Source organism: Molothrus aeneus, chromosome 16, assembly GCF_037042795.1.
Source record: "Molothrus aeneus isolate 106 chromosome 16, BPBGC_Maene_1.0, whole genome shotgun sequence".
Classification (NCBI taxonomy): Eukaryota; Metazoa; Chordata; class Aves; order Passeriformes; family Icteridae; genus Molothrus; species Molothrus aeneus.
Window position 1 is genome coordinate 9,366,113 of NC_089661.1, and position 15,251 is coordinate 9,381,363.

At 40.8% G+C, this 15,251-nt stretch overlaps 1 protein-coding gene across 1 annotated transcript in view; it reads left to right on the forward strand.

Moving 5' to 3' along the window:
- The window catches only part of OTOA (otoancorin), a 33,147-nt gene extending 20,036 nt beyond the window's left edge, over positions 1-13,111 (forward strand). The window contains exons 22-29 of the mRNA XM_066560910.1: positions 1,881-2,068; positions 5,718-5,873; positions 7,260-7,402; positions 7,794-7,930; positions 8,890-8,987; positions 10,855-11,047; positions 12,163-12,251; positions 12,803-13,111. Of these exons, the coding sequence (XP_066417007.1) occupies positions 1,881-2,068; positions 5,718-5,873; positions 7,260-7,402; positions 7,794-7,930; positions 8,890-8,987; positions 10,855-11,047; positions 12,163-12,230 (983 nt within the window). The 3' untranslated portion in view covers positions 12,231-12,251; positions 12,803-13,111. The remainder of the gene's footprint in view (positions 1-1,880; positions 2,069-5,717; positions 5,874-7,259; positions 7,403-7,793; positions 7,931-8,889; positions 8,988-10,854; positions 11,048-12,162; positions 12,252-12,802) is intronic.
- Positions 13,112-15,251: the final 2,140 nt, after the last annotated feature.

Here is a 15,251-nt window from a genome sequence, read left to right on the forward strand (position 1 = left end):
GAAGTTGAAGGATTGTTTGTGCTACTCCAGGAAATGCTTCTGCAGCCCAAACATGGTATTGAGCTTTTGTTACCAAACATAATCTCATCAGCTCCATACAACTCACACAGTGGTTTCAGTAAGGAGTGAAGTTTAATTACTGATTTGTAAATCACTAAAAAATTGGGTATTATGAAAATTACTCCAGAATAACATTAAAGCTTTTCATGCCACCAATGCTATTTTGCATTTCTCACAGACCACTTGTGAGCTAATGTTAATAACAGTAGCAATTACCAGTGACAGAGTTCTTGCATCTATGTCTATATCAAGATTAAAAGCAAAGGTTTTAAGATGCTTAAGGCAAGATGGAACATGAAAAGCAAAACTAGGGAACTGTGTGTCTGAGATGCTACCAGAGGGCAGTGGCAGTGCTGGAGAAAGGATTCAGGTTTCTCACCACATTATATGTGTTATGATGTGTGTATATATATATATATATATATATATATATATATATATATATATATATATATATGTTTTTCATCAAACTAAACCTGTAGCAAAAGGAACAGCAAAGTGGCATCAGGTCAAAAATCTAATTAGTGTTTCCCTCTTTAATTGCATCAGTGTATCTGGTGTGTTAAAAATTATAAAATCAATGGGTTTTTTCAAGGACACCTAGTCTTAGGTTTTCATGACTTGGGGAAGGGAGCTGCACGGCGTCTGGATGGGCAGTATTTACATGAGAAAAGCTGACCTTCTGCAGCAGGGGAAAGGGAAACAATGCAGCTTCACAAGAGGGAGGTAAAGGGAGAGCAGAAGATCAGCTGGTACAGTGGAAGCTGAGCAGCATTTTCATTTGCTCAACAGATTCAATCTTTTCAGTGTTCTACCCACTACTGCAGCTTCCTTTGATGCAAATAAATCCCTCCTCTGCCTCCTTTCAAAGTACAAATCTACTTTGTACATCCTCACTTTAATTTATTTATCTGGGGGAGCTTAGCTGAGGCACAGCATCTGTGAAATTCATGTTTTTTACTGGTAATGACTGTATCCAAAGACATGTAGGGATTATTTGGTTTAGATAATTATTTAATAAGGTTTTCCTAAATTAGTGACAGGAGAGGGAGCAGTAAACAACCACATTAGGGTTCTTATTTCTGCTTTCCATCAACATTAGAGGTAGATTATGTCAACAAAGACTAGGATTTGTTAAAACACACAATGGAAACTGTCTGGTTTGATAATGCATAGGCCTGGAACCTGACTGTAAATAAGATTTTTAAAGGCAGTTTGTCTGTCCAAACAGTGCTGTGGTGAGTGTACAGCCCTCTCTAGATCCTGACATTTTAACAACAGGCTTGACATAACCAACAAGCGCCGTGCTTCTCTGGCACATCCAGCTTGTCTTCACCTTGTTCAAATGTCAGGCAAGTCTTACCAGACACATATCTCCATCAGGCATTGCAGAGTGCAAGGACCTCTCGTGTCTGTTACATTCCTGTTGAGTTGGATCCACTGTTTGAATGTGATGTTTATTCAGCTGAAGCTCTTTTTGGTGAATTTCCACCAGGGTCATCCCAAACATTTGCATTTCACTCCTGTTGAATCAAGGCTCCCAGCAAATGGTGGCTTAAACTCACAACAAGCCCTTGCCTGGGTTTTGATGCCTTTAGAGAATTGGACTTCAAATAAACTTGCAAGATACTGGTAGTTTATATCCAGAACATTAATAAGGGAATATTTTTTAAATTCTTCAATTACAAAATATTTAATTTATCGATATCACATCAGCAGCAGTAAATTTTCATAGTCTGTTGCTCTCTTAAATATCAATATTGCTTTGATTTATTTTGTTGTCTCTTTGATGAAAACTCTTACTATTTGACCTTTTTCAGATTGCCTGAGAACCAGAGCTCCTTCTTCAAGTGAAATCATTAAATTAGGAGAAGCAAATGTCTTTTGGTCAGTTCAGGAACTGAAATGCATGGATCCAGAGACTTTTGACAAAAATGTGGAACTTCTTGGGGGAGTCTCAGGTTTTAACAGCTCCCAGCTGACTGCCTTGAAGGAAAAAGCCAAGCAGGTAACTATCCTGTCTGTGGGAAAATTAAATCTGTAATTTGATTTGGTGTTATTGAACTATGCAGTTCTAAAATAACTGTGCTATGTCAATGTCACTACTGCCACAAGAATATCTATGGTTTATTGGAAAAATAATGTGAGGTGGTGATAGAAGACTATTGCCCTTGCTTTGGAGTCAACAGGCAAGTAGTTCTGAGCTATTGGCAGCTGGAAAAGTGAAGTGGTTTTACTTTGAATTACTTTTCTGCTTGCTTCTCACTTTCCTTTCACAAATGAAAAATCAGCAAGCAGTACTAGGAGCTCTTGATTGCCCTGCTGAGAATTAAGCTTGGCATGTTAAACTGTCTACATGGATGCTGAATATAGCTTCCAGTGGGGTAAACCCAAACTGACTGAAAGGCAGTTATTGGCTGAATAAAGCTCCTTTTTCCACCTTCTCACAGGCAGGGACAGACCCATCAGTGGGAAATTTGAGGGAGGAAAAATCCCACCTACATTTTGTCTTTACCAGGAGCACAGTTGGGCAGAGGACTGTGCTGGGGGCAGGTCAGCACTCTGCCTGGGTCTGGGGCACCAGCAGAGCTCTGGGCAGCCCTGCCTGAGACACAGTGGGCTGGCAGAGAATTCAGACTTTGCTCTGTGCCTGTTGTTGCCATTGCACTTCTCCCTGGGATCACCTCCTCTTGCTGCTTTGTGGTTGCCTGCACTGCCAGGGAATGGGCAAATTCCCCAACATGCTTTTTGCTCAGCAAGAAAAAGCCTTAGGGTGCAGTAAGACAAATTGTTCTGGTTGCAGAAAACTCAGAGGTGAAGAGGGTACTGCCCCAGCCTGGCTTCAGCTTCCTGTCAGCAGCATCTGCTGGAGGTTATCTGTTCTCTGCTTCCATCTCTGCATGGCTACTCTGTAATCCCCTTCTGTCAAAATGATCCAACATGTAAAAGTCCTTTTTAGGTTCCATCAGATCATTCTGACAGAATGAGGTTGGGAAGCATCTACAAGTTGCAGTTGGCAGCAAGCAGGACAGAGTGCAAGAGGCTTGGAGACCTGAGGGCTGTGACCTGTGGAGGAAAGCAGGAGCAGGGGGAGCATGGGCCTGGGCAGCATCTCCTTAAACCAGCAGCTGTAGCCAGTAGTGCAGCTGACCATGGATTTGGGGTAAATAAGGCCAACTGTGCAATTTTTAGCAGTGAAGCTCAGCTTTTAAAGCAGTGGAACTGCAGGTGCTTGAAGAGAAGTGGCACTGCACAGATTTCTGAAAGCAGATGGTGACTCTGTAGTTGTGTCTCTGCTGCCTTGTTGCAGGAGGACAACTGCAGCAAATGTATTCTCCCCAAGTCAGCTTCTCTCTGTCAGCATGGACACGTGTGGGTAGGAAAAGGGGGAAAAATGTAATCCTAGAAGAAAATAAAAACAGTGCTCCCCTGCCATAGTGAAAACTGCTATTCTTTACAGCAGTGCAATATATTGGTGTACTTACAGAGTGGTGTCAGTTGTAGGGAAATTGCTGACAAGGTTGATACACTCACATTTCTGGCTATATTCAAAGATCTGTAGTGCACTGAATGGCAGTATATTGTCTGTGAGTGTTTGTGCAGATTTCTGCTAGACAAAGACAGACTTCCTATGTATTAATTTCAAAATGCAATGTGGTGTTAAACTGAACATGAAGCATGAGAAATGAGACAGGACAGGCAAAGCTCTTTGAAATTATATGCATAGATGCTGTTATGTTATTAACATCTTTGATTAAAGGTTTCATTAAGCCTGAACTACTCATTGTTCCAAACTAATTCAAAAAGTCTAGTTATCAGATTGTATCTTAATGAAAGTAAGAAGCTTAGCTCACTTGTAAGTGGAAGGTCTCTCAGCTCTGCAGCACTGACAGATAGATCTGTAGTTCTAGGTGAATGAGGACAAAGGAGTGTTTCAGTTTCATGTGTTGTGTTATTTATATCATTCTGCCTGAGATTTCACCCAGCCCTGTCAAATAATACTATTTATGAAGTACTTCAAATTCTGTACTTTATGGCCTAGATCAGGAAACAGACACTTGGCATTTTTGCCTGCATGTGTTTCATGTATCTCTTAAGCTAGAGAATTAAAAGCTTTAAAATTGGGCTAATACTTTTTACTATCTATTTGCTTTGGAAAAGATTGAAGTTTCCCAGACTTAGACCCTTTGTGACATTGTAAAACCAACATAAAAGATCTGGTGGAAACTCAGTTGGGAGGTACAAATCCAGCAAGGCATCTCTTAAACAAATCCTTAACCTGAGGGTCACAGCTGGGAAAAGCACCCTGGCAGCTGAGGCTGCTCTGTGCTGGATGTGCACAGCAGAGAGCCTGCAGCTCTGTGTAAGGAGTACCTAATTTCAGACATCCAGATTCCTGAGCTCTACTTCTATATTTTCTGGAGCTTGTACAGCTCCATGTCTATCTGATGGTGCAAACACTATTTAGTAGGCAACTGCAGGGATGCTCTTCAGCAAGTCCCCACTAGCTTTGTCCTTTCTAACTTTTTGAACAAAACTTGAATTGTAGCTCTCTCAAAAATGGAGTAAATATTTCCTGACTCAGATGGTAGCCCAGCCCTGAGCTTTTAGTTTTAATTTTCCAGGTGCTGTTAGCAGCATGGTGTTATACTAGAAACCTGTCATGTATTCACTGACACAAAGCAGAGTTGCTGAAGTACATGAGAGCTTTAAAGTGAACTTTTTTTTTTTTTTTAATGTGTGCCTGGCTTGTTCAAGTTCCTTCCTCCAGCCAAAACCCAGTGTCTTTTTCTGTAAAGGCAATTGGCCACATCCGGGGAGATACTGACCACTGTCTACAGTCTTCTACTGTTGTCATAAAATGTAATTGACAGTTCTGGCCTCTGAAGATTCAGCTCCTGATGGACTTTTATTATTCTTTACTCAGGCAGAACTTTTCCTTATACCAAATTTCCTTCAGGCTGCTCAGTGACAGCTTTTCAATCACTGTAACTTTATCACAAATAAAGTTAAAAGCAGGGGAAGCTGTCAGTTTAAATACATTGGTACTGGTTTAGAAGAGCCCCTGATGATTTCCTTGGGTTTTTTACAAAGCTTTACAAATTTAACTGTATCTTTACAAACACTTTAAAGTTATTTTTTATTTTAACATTGTATGAACACAATCTAGAAATCAGGACTGTAGGAACTGGCTCTTTGTCTGTATTACTTGATTCTTTACTTTGTCTTTCCTTGTCAGTGACTGAGCCAGGGTGACTGGTCACAAAAGGAACTTAAAGTCAGTCCCCTGGAGCAGTTGCAGCTGGGAAGAAGCCTGGGTAGTGCAGGTGCTGCTTTCTTGGCAGTATAACAGTGTGGATCTAGGCACAGATTCCCATTTTTATTCTTCTTAGTGGTTTTGCTCCTACAGCCACACTTCCAGCAGTTCATATTCTGACTCATCAACAAGTCCAAGCTGTAAAAATTGCATCATTTTTTGATGAACTAATCATTATTGGTGTAGAACCTCAAAAACCTTCACAATACCTAAGCTCTGCCTTTTGTGTGCAAAGAGGAATATTCAGATTTTAGGACTTTTGAACCAAAGGATTTGAGAATGGTGTATATAGAGGAAGAGTCATGATGATTTAACAGATATTCATGGCTCTCATCTAAAGGTCTGGGGGTTGCTGCCAGACTGGAGGAGTTACCAGATCATCTCCCTGGGCCGCATTGCTCTGGCACTGAGTGCACAGGAAATCCCAGAGCTGGACCTGAGCTCCATCGACACCGTCTCTGCTCTTACTCAGCAAACAGGGTGGACTCTTACCCAGGTGAGTGAGGGAGCTCCTGAGTGTACTCCTGGTGAAAGGCTCTGCATTCATGCCCTTTGGGACCCAGGTCCTGGAGCTGCCTAGAAAACAGATCCAGGGACCAACACTACTCCCTGCTGCTTTTCTGCAGCTGTGCCCCAGTGAAAGTGGCCACAAGGTCAGCACTGGTGTGTGCCTGGCTGGGGCTTCCCTGGGGAGGTGGCCAAGACAGCTTCAGTCACTGTTAATTGGGGTGGGGATGGGTGTGTGTGTTCTTTAGCACTTGTCCACTAAGCAGTGGAAGGAGGTGAGCAGCTCCTCTCACACTGTCCCTGGAATAGACACTACTGCTGGAGTACTGGTCCTTCCTAAGGACAATCACAGAATAGGCAGTGTCCCCAGCCCCAGCATCCATTGTCCTACAAGGCCTATATTAGCAGATACACTCCTCATGTTCCTTTCCTTTAATAACTTCTAGTTATATCAATGGGACTTTCATAATAAGTTAAAAACTTCTATTTATATCTGCAATAGGCAGCATATTTGTGGCCCATCAGGGTTCTGTGGCTGCAGAGGTGCTGGCATGGTGGCAGAATATCACAAATCTGTTCAATAGATTCATGTTCTGAAGGGCACCATAAGAAGGAGGCACTTGGGAGGATTTTACACAGAACCAGTTTGCTTTTGAGGTTTCCTGCTGTCAGTAAGAGTAGTTAGTTAAAAGAGATTCATCCTGCTGAATTTCAGTTGTCTTAAAACTTTGGCAGCTAGATAAGCTAGTTATTTGAAGCTCAGCATTGTGGATAGATTAGGAAATCTTGGAAGATGATTATTTCTTTCACTGGCTTTGGAAGATGCCTTGGTGACGTGCTTGAGATGGGCTCAGTTTTTAAAGGATTAGTTTAAAATGAGCACCATCCTAAATTACTTTGGCTTGCAAAGGCACTTTGGTACCAATATCCCATTCATATCTGAAAATTAATCCTTGACACAGGTCACCACTCATCTATGGCACTTAAATAAGACAAGTCATCCTAAGTATTAAAAATAATAAAATTACATATTGATCCCCTTAGGTATTTTATGTTTTCTTGTAGCAATGTAACTGATCCTGTGAGGCAATCCAGCACCATTTCTTGTGGTGAAGGCTTTCCCTGTGACCTGGCAGGAGAAGTACAGAGTCTTTTCACACCATTTGCATTTAGCAAGTGGTTGGGTAACAGTGCCCTGGTTTAGTGTCACATGTAGGTGGTGACAGTGCTCCTCCTGAAGGCCATGACCATACACTGGGCAGGCTCAGGATATTTATTTATGCTCCATCGCTTTTGGTAAGATTTTAATCCTCTAGTAACAAACCTTTCAATTAGATTTACCCTCTTCATGCATGCTGTCTTACTGCTTTTGTAGGCAAGAGCTATTTTACAAGGTTTTCTAGACGACTCTGGCCAGACCATCAGCACATTAAAAAGTTTTGATTTAGTTGGATTAGGAGCTGTTCTCTGTGCTTTGAACTCCACAGAAATCACATCCATAAGGACTGCTGAATTCAGGTACTGCATTTTATATCTAATGAAATATTTATTAGTAGCTCTATTGATAAAATTTATTGTGCCATTTTTGTTCCATCAAGATTTTCAGAGCCTAAAGGACACCTTTTTACATTTTAAATGCTTTTAGAAAAGCAGAAGGCATGCAGCAGTTTTTTAAAATGTGTTCTTCTATAGTTTTCCTCTGCCATTTACATCTCACCATTTAAGTATTGCATCAAGAAATAGAAGTTTTTGCTTAAAACCTGAAATATTTGTATGCAATTTGTGCACATATATTTTAAATTGAAAATGGGTTTTACAGTCTTCTTACAGCAGGCTTAAGTATATTCCAAGCCTATTTAGTACTCCATGTAAATGCAGCTTGTAATGATGACCTTGTTGCCTTTTGCAGTGCTGCAATTGCAAGAATTGGCCTGTTGTTTTGCAGCACCCCTGTTCTGAGGCAGTTTAAGAAGATGACAGAATCTGTGTTTGGTGCTGCTCCCAGCTGGAATGGCTCTGTTTTACAGGAAATTGGTACTATAGCAGGTAACAAAGCTACAGCTCCAGATGGTAATGGTGAAGCATTGCTGTTAAAGATGGGTTCACCTAGCTGGGGATTTTTGCAGACTGGCAAAAGACATTTCTTCCAGAGGGGAATCACCTGCAGGGACAGATATCCAGTAATTGCAGAAGCACTAAGGAAAAGTTGTGATATTCTCTGTAAGGTTCTGTAAATCTGCTCAAACTGACCTTGGGAAGCACAGCCTGAAGTTACTTGGGTCCTGTAAGTTGGAAAGGGTAAATCAAGGAGGGCAAAACCAATCAGGATTCCAGCCCCAGTCACTCTTGGTGAACCAGGCTGCCCTGGGAGGAGCTGGGCTCTGGCTGCCCAGAGATCCTGCCTGGAAAGAATGGGCTGCCCAGGGAGGAGCACAAGGGCAGGACTGGCCTGGAGTGATGCTTCTCCAGATACTTCTCCAGAGGGCTCTTGCAGCCTCTGAGACCTCCTGAGCCAGAGGTCACTCCCAGTTTTGTTCCTGGATTTGTTTCCCTGTTATCATTTAACTGCACATTGAGCTCTCAGAATTTTTAGCATCCCCAATGCCTGTGGCAATGATTCCCCACCACAGCCACCTAAGTGGTGAAGAAGTCACTCCCATTGCATGATTATGTTCCCTAACATGGATAAGAAGAGACTGTGAATGAGCATTCCCTGATAACATTGCTTATGATTTTATAGGCTTTTATAATTCTCTTTTCCAAGATAAAGTAATTCAGGTAGAGTACATTCCATGTCAATGGCTAAGGTCAGAGGATTTGTAATGCTGAAATATAATGAAAGAAAGAAAACATAGAAAGAACCAGCATCTCTCTATAAAACACCCTGGAATAAACCATTTATTATATATATATTTTATAAGTGCTTAAAGTTTACATTACCTTAAAAATAAATTTAATAAAAATAACATTAATTGAGTTTTGTTTGTATTCTGTGGGTTTTTTAGGTGGTTTGAATGAGGATGAATTAAAAGCCATTGATAAAAGCTTGATGCCATATTTCCAGCCATCAGCAGTAAGACATATACCTCCTGAAATTTTCCAAGTAAGAGCTTGATTACTGAAGAAGTTACTAAATTTCTATTGTTTTTACTCTGGTATAAATAAACTGCAGCACTGATTTATAGGTTTTAGGTTTTGGAAAAAAATTTCTATGGTCTGTGAAGTGAGAGACCATCAAGGATCTGGAACATTAACTTTCAGCTGTATCATCTGTATTTGTGATGCCCATGAAATATGCTAGACAAGCTTTATTCATCCTTCAGAATGCATGCCAAAGAAATAGCAAGTATCACAAAACAGGGAATGGACACTGTATCCTCCAACATTTTATTCAGATCTGAATTTTTGTCTCTGTTTATTAACATTTGCAAGGATGCTGTAATAGCTACAGATTTCTCTGCTGAGTGTGCAAGAGCTGTTTTATTAACCTAAAATCTGGCACCATTCTCCCAAGTTAGCTCTGAAAAACAGATTGTGCAGGCAGATACAGATCAGAAAGGAATTACATCTAATTACAGCACCACTGAATGTGGACCAGAAATTAGAACAGGGATCCTGAGATCATTGCCCCTGACTTTCTTTGACTTAGTGACAAGATTAAAACTCTGCCTGGGCTGGTCTCTTTCAGCTGCTCAGGCAAACAATGTACTTATGGACAGTTGAGCTAAACAGAGAGTTAACTGTGTCAGCTCCCATAAAAAAGAAAATCTCCTTGAGCACTCACTGTGCACAGTATCACTGACAGTTCAGATAAGCCTAAAATGTCATTGCAGAAACTATTTCTTTGCAAAACAGCTCAATATCATCTTGTAGAATTTCTAACAAACAACATTTTTGTTAGTAAGAGTAGGAATAATACTACAAAAAGTGATTAACAAAAAGCACAGTACCTCTTTGGAAGAGTTTTCTGTATTTGAAAGATTCAAAGAAGACTTTGGTTTTACACAGGTTTTTTATGGCCTCATTTTGCAGCTGTATAAATTATTCAGATTTTGATTTATGAAAAATTACATTGTATTATGGACTTCAAGTGAGTTAAGAAGATGTTCAGTTCAGAATGTCTGAACCTGTAGACATTTCCAGGAGTTTGCTGAGTTTAAACCAGCACACCATTTGGTAGACAATGAAAAATGGGCAGGGGTTTGCTCCATCATCTGACCTACTTGCAAGGGGAATTTTGTCTTTCCAAAGTAGAACCTGGATGCAGAATTGTTGCAAGGAAAAAAGGCTTGTTGTGTAGGAGGGTTAAAATGCTTGTGACTGCAGAATGTTAACTAGAACTAAAGCAAACCAGCCTGCTCAATAATGCAGGCTTTACAAACTGCTTAATTGCTATATGATATAAGATAATTACTGTAAGATTATGATTGCCATGTTTAATTTTTAAATTTGATATGAACAAACTGGGAAGATTTTCAATCTAAAAGAGAAAATTGAATAATAAGATTAAAGCATGGGGTGTTTTCATCTCATTGCTCTACTGCTAACTATAATCAAAGGTCAAATGTAAGTTCAAGTGAGGTTGCTTGAGAGCAGAAATAAGAGGAAATAAATGAAAACACAAGAGGTTGCACAATACCATCAGTCTTTGAGCAAATCAGAAATGAAATGGCTGGAAAATTAAACTCCAACAATATATTGAAGAAGTGTACAATACAGTGCTGACATAGAAAGCTTCTCAAGCTGTCAGCTTCCAGCATCAAAGAGAAAGGTGACAGATAGATGAGTGGTCAGGGAAGTAAATGAATACAGAGGATTCTTTTAAGCTCTATTGAGCTCTTTTATAGCAACACAATGTTGAAGGCTAATGTCCCTCATTCCAAATGCAAGGCAGTGCTGGCTTCTGATTCCTTACCTGCCTTCTATAATTGACAGCCTAAAGCAATTTTTCTGTCTTTTGTTCCTCTCAGGCATTGTCCCCAGAGCAAATAGCAAACCTGGGCCCGGAGAACGCCGCCATGGTGACAGGATGGCAGCGGGAGCACCTGGATGCAGCACAGCTCCAGAGCCTGGGGCTGGCACTGGATGGGGGCAGGAGCAGCAGCCCAGGGACACAGAGCACTGCAGGATCTCCCCAGGAGGGACAAACCCCAGCTCCCAGCGGTGAGTGGAGTCCTCCCTGCTCCTGCCTAGGGGAGGGACACACACCAGCAGGGTGTGAGGCCTCACTGCACACACCAGGGTCAGGCCTCTATTCTGAGGTGGGTTACAGTGAATTTACCAATCAACTTCTACAGTCGTGCCTCAAATCACATGCCTGCCCGAGACAAACAGCCAGGAGGATGCTGGATTCAGCCACAGCAAAAGGTAATGGAGGAACTGTCAGATGACATTAGCAGCTGTCTAGTAGCATTACACTGTGCTAAGCACTAGCTTGTGTCAAAGGTAGTCTGAAACAGTGAGCTTTTCCCTCTCCTTCTTTCCCATATTCTTTGCCTAAATGTAAGGCAAGGGTCTCCATCTCTGGACCTTCAGGTCAGAGCCTTTATGTGCAGCAGAATGTTGTTTGCAGAGCTGCAAGTGGGAAAGGAGGTAGTACTGGGCTGGGTTAGCATCTTTATCCAGACTGTAGGGCCATTGAATAGTTTTTCCTGCCATTCCCATCCTATTTGGAAATAAAGCCTATTAGTACCTATACTTCAGTGGTTTAATCTTTTACTTCTTCATATTTCAGTTTATACTGGACAATGTCAGTGGATGTGTTACAGTGAGAGAGTTTGCACATAGTCAAGACAATATTGAGAACTTATCCCTGTCAGACAGTAAATATTGTTGTTTCCAGTGACACCAGCAAGACATAAGATGTTGGAGGAGAGAGAGAGGGAAGCTGAAGTGCTGAAATAGAAGTAAAGGGAGCTAAATTGCTATGATGCCCTTGCTGGAATTAGAGCAGGCCTTCCCAGAAGCACCTGGGGAGTGCTCTTAGCCCAGCTCCCTCTCACATGTGATCTGTTCCTTCTGGAGGTCTGCCAAAGGGAGGAGTTTTCCGGGTAAAGATCACCTGAGTTGTTGAGCTCCTTGTCCATTGGTCCTGTCTCCCTATGAAATGCTTCTCTTTGGAGCTGTGTATGTTAAACTGGAAGTGACATCTCTGGAGAGCTGAATGTAATTAGGATTCAATTGTTGCAATTTGCTGCACCTCTTTGGAGTGGTGTAGATAAGACTTCTAGTCCTGAGCTGTAGCGTGACACTAAGAAATAAAACCTTCTGCTTTCCAGGTGCTCCTTGTTTGAGTGGCTTTGGCATCTGGCTGTGTGCTGTGTTTACACTGCAGCTGCCTTTCTGACCCTCAAGGGTTGAGCTTGAGGTAAGTTCTATTTTCAGTTAGAGGTAACTTTATAACAGAAGCACAGATCACCTGTAACAGGGAAGAAGGACTGTGGGATCCTCTTCCTGCTTTGAATACAAAGATAACAATTCTTGAATAATTTTTTTCTGTATTAAAAGGTGTCTTGTACCTTGGCTAGACTATCTCTGAACCTAATCAAGGGGAAAACACTTTATCTTATCTTTATTGTAAAGCCAAACATAACAAAGGTATATTTAAAACTCCATGTAACACCAATCAATTACCACATTGTTATTTAGAACATGTTCTTGGTTTTACTCTGTGTTTTGCCTGTTCCAGGCTATTTATAAGAATTTATTCCACAAACAATTCTATTTAGTAGAGTATTGCCACTAACTTTCACTGGATTTTAACATTTTGACAGGCTAGTATTTAATAAAAGCACTGGCGGGCTTGAAGTTTAGATTCCAGTTAGGCTAACTAAATGCTTAAGTATTCTACTTAGTCTTTAAGATTGCAAAGCAAGGCCTGTCAAAAGACTTAATGTTTTTCTTTGCTTTGATTTTCAGTGTCCTGGAGCTTACAACAGAGATGCTAGAGATAAAAGAGTGTCAGCTCAGCTTGAACAGTAGAATCAAGAGGCTCTGAGAATTCTGAGTGTAGAGTTCTTACAAGCAAGACCCTCTCTTCTGCCATCATTATGAGAACTATCTCCTTTCCACAGCTTTACCATTAACAAGTGACAGAGTACCCCTGCAAATACTTAAGAGTTTAAAAACTGGAAATGGCTTATCTGTCTCATGAGAAAATCACTGAAATATAGGATTGTGTGTTAGGTAGGAACTTGAATTCTAGGGAGGAGAGGTAGCAGGGGACTGTTATTTGGAGGCTGATGTCTGATGCCCAGTGCGTTTTACATGGGCTAATTTGGTCACACTCTTCTGTCCTTTTGTTGGGTTTTCTTTTACTTCAAGTGTACATTCCCTGGAGAGGGGCTGTTCTTCTGTGTGGTGTAGTAGAAGCTGCACTAAAGTTACTGCTGTTGCAATAAAATAGCTTCATCTCAGAGCTGCTGGTTTAAAACCTGCTCAGACAAGAGGTGATAACAGGCTCTTAGAATTTAAGCACCTCTACAAAAAGTGGTTTCCCCCTGGCTGTTTGTATTCAATACAGAACTGTGGACACTGGGGACATTGGCAATACTATGAGTATTTCATGTGACAAAATGACCATGGAAACCTGCTTATGTTCATCAAGAGACAGTGCTTTCACTCCAGGTGGGGTTGAAGTGGGAATAGTGAGGGGAAACTGTTCACTGGGCCTAAGTACTACTAGGACTGTCAATCCAGTATTTTCCACAAAACCTAGAAAAAGGAATTTCTCATAATTATAAACCATAGATACTTTCCTGTGTTTTATCAGCATATGATTTAAGTGTCTAATATTAGCTTCTTATGCCTCAATATTTCTCAATAATTAGCTTCTCAGTATTTTAAACAATGAGGGGGGGGGAAAGATATATTAAAATCCTCTTCATATGAACATACATTTTGATGTTGTTCAACATGATTTTAGACCACAAGCACATGGCAAAATTTTCCATTTTGCCATTTCAAAAGTCTTATGTTTTCTAGACTAAAAAAGGCTATGCATGGACCAAAAAGTTCAGCTTTTTCTTTCAGGGCTGTACTGTAGCAAATGCCCTTCAAACTGTAATTTGTATTTCTTTATGGCAAACATTACATCTGGCTTCTCAGCCCTGAAAGTAGAATTGAAATTTTTCTCAGCTGGGGCAGCAATAGGAGTGGGAGGGAGTGAGAGCTGGAGGGAAGAGCCTGGCTGCTGCTGGGGCAAGGTGAATGTGAGCTCTTGCTGCAGCTGGGAGTAACAGCTCCACCACAGTGCCATGTATTCTGTAATGTCAGCAGGGCCTAACTTGGTTCTCAGGGCTTTGGCAGTGGCAAAGTAGGCAGTGAGAGCCATTTCTCACCCCCTCCTTTCCCTCTTCCCCCTTCAGCAATCTGCTGCTTTGGGAACTGCCTTTGCCTATAACTAACCCTGGCAAGTGTGACATGATGTTAGAGATAATACTACATTCTTTAGTTCTGCATGTTATAAGCAAAGAATTATGATTGCTGCAAACTGCCTGGCACTTTTTTCTCTAATCCTCACAGTAAGATTCTAGCTTCTCCAGCTGTGTTTCCTTTTCTGCATGGGAACAAGAGATTGAGACATATATTTAAATAGAAAGAAGTTTGTTTTATTAATCCCAGCAAATACATGCAAATGCCCACTAAAACCAAGTGGATCAAATGCATTATAAAGATTTATCTGTGTTTTCACATTAGAAAGTTCTGCCTCACTCAGTTGTGAAAGTACTAAAAGGTTTTTTGATTTCTAGAAATTGCCTGACTTGAATTGTGTGTGCATTTCCGAAGATGCAGGAGAGTGTTCTCATGTCAAGAAGACAGTCAGCATTTCCAGTTCAGCTGCTTAGGTCACATATGTGACTTAGCTCTACCAAGCCCTTCAAAAATCTATGAGAGTTGAAAGTAATCTTCTTCTGTCAATATACCTGGGAGTGATTCTGTTTGCAATTATGTAAGTCAGAGTTTAGATTTTAATTGGAGCAGGAGTGAGTTCTTTGTTTTGTGCCATCTGTGCTGTAATTTCTTTCAAGCACAAGTGCTTTCAAATAGCTAAACTGCTTGATTATTTATATATTTTATTAAATTAATAATTACATTAAGAACTTTGGCATTGCAATTATGTTTGGTCAAGGGCTTATCTATTTCTTACAAGAGTAGTGTAGGAGGGGTAAATGTGGAGCACTGACTTAATGTTCTACTGATTTCACTGTGAGATTGCAAATGCTGTTTGGTTCATGAGATGGTGTGAGCATTTTGGATGGCAAGTATTGTAGAAAAGCAATTTTACTCCTGCCAATGTCCCTCCTGTAGAGGTCACTGATGGAAAAGCCCATTCTACAAAATCTGGGATTCGTTAGACACTTCCATC